At 37.6% G+C, this 13,619-nt stretch overlaps 1 protein-coding gene and 1 long non-coding RNA gene across 3 annotated transcripts in view; one reads left to right on the forward strand and one right to left on the reverse strand.

The window, feature by feature from the left end:
• Positions 1 to 7,213: 7,213 nt before the first annotated feature.
• On the reverse strand, positions 7,214 to 11,742 carry LOC128317259 (uncharacterized). Its single transcript, XR_008300804.1, has 4 exons — positions 11,405 to 11,742; positions 10,999 to 11,068; positions 9,425 to 9,515; positions 7,214 to 8,728 (listed from the first exon to the last, which is right to left on the reverse strand). It is a non-coding gene; the product is annotated as an uncharacterized LOC128317259 (long non-coding RNA).
• The window catches only part of grhl2b (grainyhead-like transcription factor 2b), a 38,403-nt gene continuing 35,931 nt past the window's right edge, over positions 11,148 to 13,619 (forward strand). Inside the window, exon 1 of one of the 2 annotated variants that reach the window (XM_034298574.2) lies at positions 11,148 to 11,477. In XM_034298574.2, coding sequence (XP_034154465.2) covers positions 11,458 to 11,477 — 20 coding nt within the window. In that variant the 5' untranslated portion in view covers positions 11,148 to 11,457. The remainder of the gene's footprint in view (positions 11,478 to 13,619) is intronic. The other variant, XM_034298573.2, reaches the window with a different exon arrangement.

Consider the following 13,619-nt stretch of genomic DNA (forward strand, 5'->3'; position numbering starts at 1 on the left):
AACATTTAATTTCATTATTTTTGAAGGCGTCTTTACACTACAGCATTTCTTTACATGTGACTAAGACTTTTGCACAGCAATGTATATATATATATATATATGTATATAAAATATTCTTTAAAATAACACTATAAACATGATATACTATACTATACAGTGTATAATAGATATATTGTAGTATAGTACATCATATGGCATATCATACACTGTATAGTATAGCATATCATATACGGTGAAGAATATGATATAGTATTATGGTGTGTGTGTGTGTGTGTATATATATATATATATATATATATATATATATATATATATATAGAGCATAATTAGTATAGTATATTTAATATATTATATGTACTATAGCATATGGAGCACTGTACAGCATATAAAGTACAACATACTGTATCTAATATATCATGTCATACATAGGAGAGTATTATATATATATATCATAGTGTAGCATGTATAGCAGAGTATATTATACAATATGTAGAATTATATAATAATTCTACATATTGTATAATATAATAATGTAATAAGTACATAATATATAATATATATTTTACAGTATAGCATATTGAATATAATATTGTGCATCATATATAGTATAGATAGGTATCAAATATAGTACAGTATAGTACACTGTATATAATGTAGACTATTATACTGCATATAGTATCATATAGCATATCATATATAGTAAAATTAGTGTATATATACAGTCAGGTCCATAAATATTGGGACATCGACACAATTCTAACATTTTTGGCTCTATACACCACCACAATGGATTTCAAATGAAACGAACAAGATGTGCTTTAACTGCAGACTGTCAGCTTTAATTTGAGGGTATTTACATCCAAATCAGGTGAACGGTGTAGGAATTACAACAGTTTGCATATGTGCCTCCCACTTGTTAAGGGACCAAAAGTAATGGGACAGTTGGCTTCTCAGCTATTCCATGGCCAGGTGTGTGTTATTCCCTCATTATCCCGATTACAATGAGCAGATAAAAGGTCCAGAGTTCATTTCAAGTGTGCTATTTGCATTTGGAATCTGTTGCTGTCAACTCTCAAGATGAGATCCAAAGATAGTGATAGCTGTCAGTATCAGTGAAGCAAGCCATCATTAGGCTGAAAAAACAAAACAAACCCATCAGAGAGATAGCAAAAACATTAGGCGTGGCCAAAACAACTGTTTGGAACATTCTTAAAAAGAAGGAACGCACCGGTGAGCTCAGCAACACCAAAAGACCCGGAAGACCACGGAAAACAACTGTGGTGGATGACCGAAGAATTCTTTCCCTGGTGAAGAAAACACCCTTCACAACAGTTGGCCAGATCAAGAACACTCTCCAGGAGGTAGGTGTATGTGTGTCAAAGTCAACAATCAAGAGAAGACTTCACCAGAGTGAATACAAAGGGTTCACCACAAGATGTAAACCATTGGTGAGCCTCAAAAACAGGAAGGCCAGATTAGAGTTTGCCAAACGACATCTAAAAAAGCCTTCACAGTTCTGGAACAACATCCTGTGGACAGATGAGACCAAGATCAACTTGTACCAGAATGATGGGAAGAGAAGAGTATGGAGAAGGAACGGAACTGCTCATGATCCTAAGCATACCACCTCATCAGTGAAGCATGGTGGTGGTAGTGTCATGGCGTGGGCATGTATGGCTGCCAATGGAACTGGTTCTCTTGTATTTATTGATGATGTGATGAATTCTGAAGTGTTTCGGGCAATATCATCTGCTCATATTCAGCCAAATGCTTCAGAACTCATTGGACGGTGCTTCACAGTGCAGATGGACAATGACCCAAAGCATACTGCAAAAGCAACCAAAGAGTTTTTAAAGGGAAAGAAGTGGACTGTTATGCAATGGCCAAGTCAATCACCTGACCTGAATCCGATTGAGCATGCATTTCACTTGCTGAAGACAAAACTGAAGGGAAAATGCCCCAAGAACAAGCAGGAACTGAAGACAGTTGCAGTAGAGGCCTGGCAGAGCATCACCAGGGATGAAACCCAGCGTCTGGTGATGTCTACGCGTTCCAGACTTCGGGCTGTAATTGACTGCAAAGGATTTGCAACCAAGTATTAAAAAGTGAAAGTTTGATTTATGATTATTATTCTGTCCCATCACTTTTGGTCCCTTAACAAGTGGGAGGCACATATGCAAACTGTTGTAATTCCTACACCGTTCACCTGATTTGGATGTAAATACCCTCAAATTAAAGCTGACAGTCTGCAGTTAAAGCACATCTTGTTCGTTTCATTTGAAATCCATTGTGGTGGTGTATAGAGCCAAAAATGTTAGAATTGTGTCGATGTCCCAATATTTATGGACCTGACTGTAGCACAGTATAGTATACTGTATATAATGTAGACTATTATACAGTATATAATATCATATAGCATATCCTACATAGTATAGACTGTTATATAGAATATCATATAGCATTTCACATATAGAGTATAGTATATATATTATAGTATAGCATATAAATTATAGTATATGATGGTTTCAGACTTGTACCCAGGTGAAATTAACATAAAGTTAGTTAGCTTCGTAGCAATCATAGCTACTGGTTTGCACATCATAATAGTCAGTATATTGTTAGCTAGCTTCCTAGTGATCTTGTCTAGTGGATTATGTTAGCCTAATGTTAGCTACATGTTAACCTAAATGTTAACGTTTAGCTAACGTAGCCGGAAGATGGGGAAACTGTGGACATTTCGTTTCTCTCAGCTGTTTAATTACCTACAATAAATAACTGAAATATATTGTAAATTTGTTTATATTTCAATCCACCCTTTCCAAGTCACATCTAGTCTTTACCAGTGCTTTGTGCAAAAGAAATGGCACCCCCTTTAAACCCCCTTAGCGATGCACCCAGTGCCCAAATTCCAGTCCTGCACGTCGCATTTGCCCAGTGGCGGGCTTTACCTGTCCAACAGGTACGCAGGATCAGGCCAGGCAGGTCCTGACAGGTTTCCTTTCCTCTCCACTCAGAAATCTCAGGCATGCAGCACCTCTCCACCGCTCCACTGTTAGAAAGGAATGCAGTGTGTGGACATAGCAGCCACACACACACACACACACACACACACACATGTGTCATGTCTGTACCTGTCGGGTGTCTCAGCTGTCAAAGGCTCAAAGAGAGTTAAAGAGTGAAATGCTCAGGTCAGGGTGTTAAAAACAAAACACAGGTATAAATGTGTGGAGAAGAATTCACTCAGATTCTAAAAAACTGTTACGGAGTTGATTTTCTGTTAAAAATAAACAGATGTGAAACTGTAATTTTATAAATTGCAAACCGTAAAAGAACCACAACCAACATTTTTTAAAATCAATAACGTTAGCTATGAAGCTCCGCCCCCTGAATTGGTTTCTTATACGTAAGACTCCTTCCATAAATACGTAATTGAGTTTAGTGCTGTGTTAACAGATTTAATCCAAACACCTGAAGATTGATCAGATTCAGGATCCATTTTTATTAAAAAAAATATTTTAAATAATTAAACGTCACACTGTAAAGTCCAGACAGAGTTTAAAATCGGAGAAAGAGTGTGGATGGTATGAACGTCATGTTGGGCTTAAAAATCATTCAACCAATAAAACCAATTTTTAAAAAAATCTTCATGTCTTTTCGAGATTATTAAGATATAATACCTTGTCATGGTTCCTCCCTCCTTGATCGTGTCTCAGTTTCCATGGCAACAAGCGCTAAGTTCTTAGGTTTTGGTTCTGTTTTGGTCCTGGCTCCGCCCCCATCCTGCCATTGGTTTGTTTTCCCTGATCATTTCTTGCTTCCCTTTGATTAGATTGTTTACGCTGTCTGACTCAATTGACCAGCTGCATTTGCAAATACTTTTTTTAATCCTGTTTTTTTGTAGTTAAGTCTAAGCCGTATTTGTTCTGTGTTCAGTGTTCAGTGTGTCCTGGCCTTGTGTTATATATATTTTTTTGAGTTGTCTGTCATAAAAAAAGTATCAGTAGACTACGGCAATTTGTCAACAATTACAAAGTTTTTTAAAAATTTTTTATAAATGATGACGTACGTTTTATCCATTTATAGTTGTATTTATTATGGAATATCAGCAAGACAAGTTCTCACTTATGTTATAGCAGCTATAAACAGTCGTTCCCTCGAGTCGAGACTCCTTCCATAAATGTTAAATAAACGTCTCCTTACTTTAAGAAAACTTCACCATAATGACGATTACACGTTTTTATTTTGTGAAAGAGCTGTTACTATAGAAACGATAACGTATTAGTCCGAGCAGCTGCCCTACTGCCAGAGGAAAATTAATCAACACCTTCTGACCAATCAGAATCCACAGAAAGAGAGCTGTGGTGTAAAAAGCTTTAGCGAGAGGGAGTCTGTGGTAGTTCAGCAGTTCAGGAGCCTCAGCTGTTCAGGTTTTATTGAACGAACAAATGTAAAAGCTGTTTGCGTTTCGGTTTATAGGCATCGCACGATGACGCATGTCTACTCTGGTGTTCATTAAAACATCTGCATGGTGAAGTAAACCCTATAAACTGACTCTCGTCTCAGATTTAATACTGCTCCGTCTCCATCGACGGTAATGCGTACGAAACGAGATGTCGGAGGTCGTATGTGTGAACACGGTGGATCGGATGACAGGGCTATTTTTGTGTTAGACCTTCTTGCTAAACTCTGCGGCTGCGTTGCTTTAAAGCTAATCCAGGCTCGAGCAGTGCGCTTACAGACCCCACCTGTATTTATTTAGCAACCACATGGACACAAAGCACTGAAAAGTGCAGGTGTGTTCTGTAAAAGCTGTATAGTTAGCATTATTAAACCTGATAATACACACACAGAAAGCACACACACACACATAATGGATGTGGATCAGTTGAAAAATATCAACATACGCTCTGTAAAGAATCGTCCAGGAAGCTATACTTATTTGTATAACATGTATAGAACGTTTTGTAGACAGATTAAAGCTGATGAAAGAGCAGGAGAGAAGGTGTTGTGAATCCTACAGCGTAGATAATACGGCCATTTTATCTTCCTGTCTTATCTCTAACACTGCGCTCATTACAACCACGTCTAATCTGAACATATAGATAACCTGTATATAATATAATAATCTAATAAAGACGTATCTAGTAAAGAGAAGTACGTTTACTCTGATCGGATAATTATTATTTGAAAGTAAAGAACTTTTAAACAGTTCTGGATGTCACTGTGTGATTTAGTGTCATTCCGTATTATAAAAACACGTGGGTTCTCCTCTCGGGGGCTGGAGTGAGAACCCGTAACGGTTCTGTATAGACCTCAACAACAAAGTGTTTTCCTGTCATTATCCACAGAACTGTTAATTACATAACTCCAAGTTATTACTCATTATTTTTAATACACATAACATCTCAGGGTTCTGCGTAGAATCCTTTTAGGAGGCTAGGAACCTTTAATTATCCACCGAACCCTTGAAGAACATAAGCATCGAATGGGTAGGAATGTGGAAAAAATGTCAGATTATTATTTATTATTTTCTTTTTAGTACCTAGAACCTGTCCATGTAAATGTTGGCTTCTCTTTTCTGGAAGCTAAGAGTCTGTACTTCTCCCCCGAACCCTTGAACAACCCTTTTCTTCAAGAGTGTGTGTATTAACTGAGTAAGAACATCAAACAAACTCCAAATTATTGGTCATTGTTTTCATCTTAATACCTGGAACCTGTCAGGGGTCCAAGTGGAACCATTTTGGGTGCAAAGACTCCTTAATTACCCAGTGATCCCTGTAAAGAACCCTTGAAGAACCCTTTTTTTCCTAAGAGTGCATGTGTTAACTGGATAAGAATGTTGAACGAACTCCAAATATTTTCTTCTTCTTCTTTTTCTTCTTCTTCTTCTCCTTCTTCTTCTTCCCTAGATCCTGTCAGGGTTCCCTGTAGAACTCTTTCAGCAGGCTAAGAAACCTTTATTATCCAATGAACCTTTAAGGAACATATGTATTAACTGGATAAGAACGTGGAACAAACTCATTATTTTCTTCTTAGCACCTTGAATGTATTAGGGTTTCGAGTAGAACCCTTTTCGGTAGCTAAGAACCCTTAATTATCCACTGAACCCTTTTTCTTAGAGTGTGTGTGTTAACTGGATAGGAATGTTGAACAAACTCCAAACATCGCTGATCATTTTCTTCTTCTTCTTCTTCTTCTTTGTACCTAGATCCTGTCAGGGTTCCCTGTAGAACTCTTTCAGTAGGCTAAGAAACCTTTATTTTCCAATGAACGCTTAAGGAACATACAAGGTAAGAACATAGAACAACCTTCTTAGTACCTTGAATGTATTAGGGTTTCGAGCAGAACCCTTTTTGGTAGCTAAGATCCCTTCATTATCCACTGAACCCTTGAAGAACCCTTTTTCTTAGTGTGTGTGTATTAACTGGATAAGAACGAACAAAGTTCAAATTACTGGTCAGTATTTTCTTCTTCTTTGGTTCTGAAACCTTTCAGAGTTCCAAGGAGAACTTTTAGGAGGCTAAGAAACCTTAATTATCCAAGGAGGAATGTATGTATTTTTGGTGTTTGGTTCAGGTAGCGTAAAAAAAAAAGAAAAAGATAGGAACGTACCACCTCTTACAGAGCTCCACTGTTGGGCCCTTGAGCAAGACCCTTAACCTTCTCTGCTCCAGGGGGTGCTGTGTCACGGCTGACCCTGACCTCTGACCCCAACTCCCTATCAGACTGCGATATGCCAAGAAAGAATTTCACCATCATACAGGCTTCTTCTTCTTCTTCTATCTTCTTCTTCTATCTTCTTCTTCGACCTGAGTTAGTGTGTGGAACCCTTTAAGAGTCTGTGAACCGTTAATTATTCCATCAACCCTTAAAGAACTCTTCTTCATTTGTATTAAAGTGTGTGTATTAACTGGGTAAGCTTTCTAAAATGTTCTTTTTAAATCGGTTCTTCTTAATCTTAGGAAATAAAAAAATGTATTTAGATTTTAATTAAATGTACATTTGGCATTTAACAAATAAAACATTTAAACATGACATGTTTCTAAAATAACTTTACATCTAAAGCCATCCACAAAACTAGAGACAAAAGTTTTCTTTAAATAATAATTTAATTTAACTAGAATTGAAAATTGTTTTTTTTTTTATGTCTCTGATTTTGTGCGTAATTACAAAAAATTCAGAAAATACATTTTAGATTTTTAGGCGCGCTTAATGACTTTTTCAATTTTAGTCTCTACTAACATGAATTTTAACACAAACCAAAGCATAAATGCACCATTTTAGTGTATTTTCTCCCAAAAAACTTTGTAGTGCTATAGTAGGATTACATAACAAACAAGCAAAAAAAAGGTTTTCTTTATTTTTAGAACAATAACCTAAAGACTAAATCTTTCAACATGCCTTGATTTTTCAACATCAAACTCGAGATCACGAGACAGAACCGCTCTAAAAGGCTGTGGTGTAAAATTAATATTATTGCAGGTTTGTGTTAGTGATTGGATGAGGGGTGTGTGTGTATGTGTGTGTGTGTGTGTGTGTGTGTGTGTGTGTGAGGACAGGACAGTGAGATGTTTATCTGATCTCAGTAAATCTGATTATCTTCCCCACTGACCGAGTGCTTTGTCTCAGACACCTGAAAACAATAGTGTGTGTGTTTACGCGCTGAAGGTTTCGACCCTCAGCCTTCAGCTCACAATGCAGCTGTGTGTTTACGCTGCTAATGAAGTACAGAGGAGACACAAACCCGTGTGTTTAGAGCCGAGGACCTGAAGTTCCAGCGCAGATCGGGGGTTCTTCTGCACTCACACACACACACACACACACACACACACACACATACACACACACACACACACACAGGACCGAGCACTGAAATCCGAGCTTCTAGAGCCCGACTCCCAAAACACAATTAGTAGACAAATTTTTGTTATTAAAGAACAACACATCATAATTTTTATCCATTTATAGTTACAGTATTGTGCAAAAGTCTTTGGCACATGCTGTAGAAATGCTTTAGAGCAAAGATTCCTTCAAAAATAATGAAATTAAATGTTTCTACATTTTTAAAAAATCCTATAAAGAGCAGTAAACAGTAATAAATGAAACAAAGTCAGTATTTAATGTGACGATCCTTCACTTTAAATAAAATAAAGCAGTATCTGAGGTGCAGTGTGTGCAGTTTTATAAGGAAATGAGCTGGAAGTGTTACTGAGCATCTTGCAGAAGCAGCCACAGTTCTTCTGGAGACTTTGACTGTCGACTCGCTTCTTATTTCTGCAGCGAAACCCAGCAGCCTTCATTCTGTTTTTATCTGAAAAGTGTCTCTTATGGAATCTGCTGCTTTCTTTACTGACATACAAACATTTTTCTGTAACGTTTCATTTTGTGCCGGAAAACTAATGTTTGGAATCTAAAATGTTTTTGTACTGAATCAGTAATGTAGAAGTCAGAAAATAAACATCTATAACAAAGTTTGTAGTAAAAAAAAATAGACTTTTGAACAGTACTGTATATTTAAAGGTCCATCAGGTAAGATTTTTTTTTTAAAGATTAGCTCTCTAACGGTTTACTAGCTGGGTTACACATTTGAATGATTTTTTAAACTCCTTGAAGTTAGTTCCTGTTGTCACTTACGTTATAGCAGCTATAACCAGTCGTTCCCTCTCCAGCCTCTCTTTTTTCTCTCTCTTGTCCAAAAAAACACAGCTTACAGAGAAACTCGTCTGTCCTGAAGAAGTCGGAAAACATAAAGTTACAGCTTTACCTCTGACACTGGAGACTCCTTCCATGAACATTAAATAAACAGCTCCTTACAATATCAACGATTGAACATGTTTATGTGGAGAAGTCCTGGTGAATGAGTTACTGTTGCTATAGAAACAATCAATCTGTGATTCGCAGCTGCGCTACTGTCAGAGCTGCTGTTATAGAAAAGTGATCAACACCTTCTGACCAATCACAATCCAGAATTCAGCAGCGCCGTGGTGTAACTGTTTAGCTATTTATAATTAGCGGTAAAACCTCGGTGTAACACTAGCCATCTAACTATATTTAATTATTACGCTTTCTTTATGGTGATATTAACTAGCTTGTTAGCGTGTTTTGCTAACATACTCTACTCATAGTATGCCTTTCTATTTTGTAATAGTTACAGATATGTAATAATGTTTAATAATATTCATTAAGTGAGTAAAGCAGCTGTCTAACACGGCATGTAGCTCAGCATGTGTGCGATGTTAGCTAATGTTACTGTAGCTGTGCTGAGAACGGAGCAGGTGTAAAGGCTCTGAACGCAAATCGGTTTATTAAGGGGAAAATTTAAAACAAAAAGGGAGTAGTGTTTGGTATATGAGTGAATCGGTGTGTATCAGTGAAACCTCGAGGTGTAGGTCGTGTCGTGTTGAATGCTTTATGTTCTCCTCACCGGTCAGGTCTGGCTGCGTGTCCGTGCCTGATCTGAGGAAGGTTTCTCAGCTCAGAGCCGTGGGAGGATGGCACTCATCCCTCGCTAATTTCTGGGAAATAACACTGACTGTTAATTCAAGGGCATGTCACATCACGATGAGTTGCACAAGCAGTAACGGAATCAACTCTGCGACATCATGCTGTCCTTTCGGTCTCGCTCACGTTCACATCAAACCCGTTTCCCTCTGACATCGCCGGCTCTTCCCAGGTTACACCTCAGAGCTGCTCGTGAGATCGACTAAAGGAAGATATTTTCTGTTTGATAAAAATGCTTTGCTGCATCGCGGACGAGTCAATCAGCACTCTACTTTTTTTCTCAGTCCTTAAATTTCACATCTGAAGTGTAGGTAAAGCTGCAGAAATCCCTTCTAAATCAATTCTTAAAAAAAAAAAAGTATACTCTAGAAATTACACTCTAAAACGTTCAGTAATTTTTTAAAGAGGTGAGAGTTTGAAATGTAAAATTCTTAAATTTGTGAAATTCTAAACAAAAAGAGCAGATAAACTCTACAAAGTAAGTAAGAGTAAAGACTTACTCTAAAGTGTAACTAAACTCAGTGGAAAGCGCTATCTACCCTCTTCTGCATACATGAGCTGACAGACGCCCGTGATTGGCTAGTGTCGCTGTGATTGACAGGGGAGAGAGAGACAGTATGCCCCTCCCACTCAGAGAGCACGGCCAGTTTTGCTCTCTTGACTTCCGGCCACAGATAGCTGTAACGTCTTCAGGATTCGAACTCATGACCCCATCATCTGGAGATCGCAAGCGTGAACCCCAAGAGTCTGAGAGAGTGTGACCTGCTCTGTGAGTGGGAGGGGCATATTCTCTCTCTCCCCTGTCAATCACAGTGACGATCTGTGGGCTCGTGTATGTGGAAGAAGGCAGATAGCTCTTTCCACCGAGTGTGTTATGCCGCCCCGAGAGTAAACTAAAAAAAAGGTTATTAAAATTTTTAAAAGGCGAGAAAGTTCTTAAATTTGTAAATTCTAAAGAGTAACTTTCTAAAAAATGTTATTTTAAATGTAAGCTTAAAAAAAAGGCAAGCAAGACAAGAAAATTAGCAAATTTTAAAAACAAATATATGAATATAGCTGGAAAACTCTAGAGTATGGTCTAAAAAGTGTGAAGTTTAAAAGAGTCAATTCTAAAAGAAAATGTGATTAAACTTAAATTCTAAAAAACATTAAGAAAAAGTAAACTAAAATAATTTCTAAAAATAATTCTAAAGTAAGCACTAACAGTAATCAATAATAATCTCCGCTTATTTCTCCTGTTTGAGCATGATGTGTTAATCTATTGCTATTTAAAAAACTATTATGGAAACCTTCATTAAAATTTGCTCATTTCTACTAATTTATTTGTGCTTTCAGTTCCTGGCCTTCGGGATTTTGGGACACATGAGAACAATTTTCCGTGTATTCTTCTCATCTCTGGCTCCTGAATCTCCACATTGTGGGAAAACAAAGCTAAAAATAGGCTCTCAGTTCTTTACATGGCTGTTCCACATGCCTCCAGGTGTAGGTGGGACTTACCTGTGCTGTTTCAGCCAATCACAGCTCGACCTCCTTACACACCTTGACCAATGGGAGCGCAGAATCAGGGCTGCTTTGAATATCAGAAAGAGAAAAAATAAATGGATTAATGGATTAAAAACATATATATGAAGTACATAATGAAGAAATGCATGAATATTGTGCATGCATTTGAGTGTGTGTGTGTGTGTATGAGTGTATGAGTGTGTGTGTATATGAGTGTGTGTGTGTGTGTGTGTGAGAGAGAGAGAGAAAGAGAGAGAGAGAGAGCTGGAAGGTAGGCAGGTAGGCAGGGCAGGATTTACCTGTAGCCCAGGTTTGTGCTCTTGCCTCGCTCTCTCTCTGTCTCTGTGTGTGTGTGAGTGTGTGTGTGTGAGTGTGTGTGAGTGTGTGAGGCTGCACCGACCTGAAAGTCCAGTTTCTCCAGGAATTATCGCCGAGGAGGCCAAAAACATCATCATGTCACAGGACACAGACAAGTAAGTGACTGCGAGCAGACGCGCGCTCGAGCCGCTTCACTCCGCGCGCAATCACCGCTTTTCCCCGACATTTCTCTTTCTGCTCCTGTGCGCGCGCTCCGTGTGTGTGTGTGTGTGTGTGTGTGTGAGAGAGTGTGTGTCGGTATTTTTCCTCCGTCTGTCTTTTTCCCGTCTTCTCCATTCATGCACAGGGAAAATAATCCGTATTATTTAAAAGGGGAAAATGTGAGCGGTTTGTCGGGTTTTTGGTTTGTTTGTTTTTGTTTTGTTTGTTTTTGTTTTGTTTTTGTCTCCCATTTTGACCGAGAGAACAAACTTCGGAAAGACATTGATACACTCCGCCATTTTTTATCTTTCATGAGAGCAAAAAGGCAAAAAAAAGTGAAGAAGGAAAAAAAAGAAAGAAAAGAAAGAAACTTCCCGCCTGCTTTCCACTAAACCTTCATTCTGTTGTTGTTTTATTATTTGTTTAGAGTCTAAACTTTTTCCGTGAACTTTTTGTGGGTTAAACAGAGGAACAGGTTGGAAGTGTGTGAAGAAATTCTGATTATATTGTATCCATGTGCAGTAATAATAATAATAATAATAATAATAATAATAATAATACATGCAGGAACTGTGCTGTAGCTACATCTGAGTAAAATATTTCACATTTCTGTTCTAAAGCACATAATCACTGATTTTACACCAGACATATTAACTCTGTTTATCTGATTTCTTTATGTTCTTCTTTACTAATCCTTTCACGTGAACCTTTTGTGTGAAGTGTGAAGAAATTTCCACTCTGACTTTATTTCCATGGATTAAAATTCACTAGATCCTTCATAATAATCCATTAAAGAACATTTATTATACTGTAATAACGTTTTATTTACCTGTTCTCCTCTAAACCACTTCATCAGATGATGGAATATTATAAGGCATAACATTTTTTTTTTAATCGTTATAAATGATGAGTGTTATAGTCTACATTATAGATTCACTCTTTATTTTAAACATCTCACTTTATTGTTTATTAGCTCACCTGTAACAGGTGATAAATCAGGCGACCGCACCGTGCACGTCTGCGCCGACTCTGATCATATCCCAGACTCAGAAACGCTCAGTGTGTCACTGTTTACGCTCTCAGCGTTAATTAGTGTTAATTAGAGAAAATGTAGAAGCATAAAAGTGAAAAGTGGTGATGATTTAACGAGACTCAGTGAATCTGAAGATGATTTATTATTACAGTCTTTATTTATTTATATATATATATATATATATATAAAGGTCTTGTTGTTTATCGAAGCACATGTAAAAGAATGATAAATGACGATACGTTACACCACAGAGCTGCTGAGTTCTGGATTCTGATTGGTCAGAAGGTGTTGATTAATTTTCTACAACAGCAGCTCTGACAGTAGTGCAGCAGGTTTATATTAATATGCTCGTTGTAATATGTTATCGTTTCCATAGTAACAGCTCGTTCACTGGGACTCGTACAGCAGACGCTCTACTGATAATAAACAGATTCGGAAATCGTCAGTATGGTGAAGTTTTAACACTGATGGAAGGAGTCTCCAGTGTCAGCGCTTTGTAACAGTCAGAGGTGAAGCTGTAACTCTAAGTTTTCCGACATCTTCAGCAGGACAGAGGAGTTTACGCTTCTTTCCGCTTTCTCAGTAACACGACAAGCTGCGTTTATTTTGTCTTATTAACTTCGAGTGAGAGAATAAAGAGAAGCTGGTGAGGGAACGAGTGTTTATAGCTGCTATAACATAAGTGACAACAGGAACTAACCTGTTTCGTGGACATTCCAAGACAATAAATGTAATTATAAATGGATAAAAACTATGATGTGTCATTCTTTAAATAAAAAAAACTATTAATTGTTGGTAAATTGCTGTGGTGTAAGAGGAATAAAACACTGAGGGACGTGACGTTAGAGGAAATTAATTAACTTCGGGGTGGAAACAGTAACTCCGCTTCATCACACCTCCCTGATGTGGATTATTTTCCTATAACTGCATGCCCCCATGTGTTTTATTCATTATATATTACTACTCGAAATCAGGTCTGGTGTGAATGTAAGGGTTTTTTTGTAAACCATTAGGTGGAAGGTTCTGTGTAGAACTATTAGTTAAAGTTCCATGTAGGCTCCAA

The sequence above is a fragment of the Pangasianodon hypophthalmus genome, chromosome 23, assembly GCF_027358585.1.
Source record: "Pangasianodon hypophthalmus isolate fPanHyp1 chromosome 23, fPanHyp1.pri, whole genome shotgun sequence".
NCBI lineage: Eukaryota > Metazoa > Chordata > Actinopteri > Siluriformes > Pangasiidae > Pangasianodon > Pangasianodon hypophthalmus.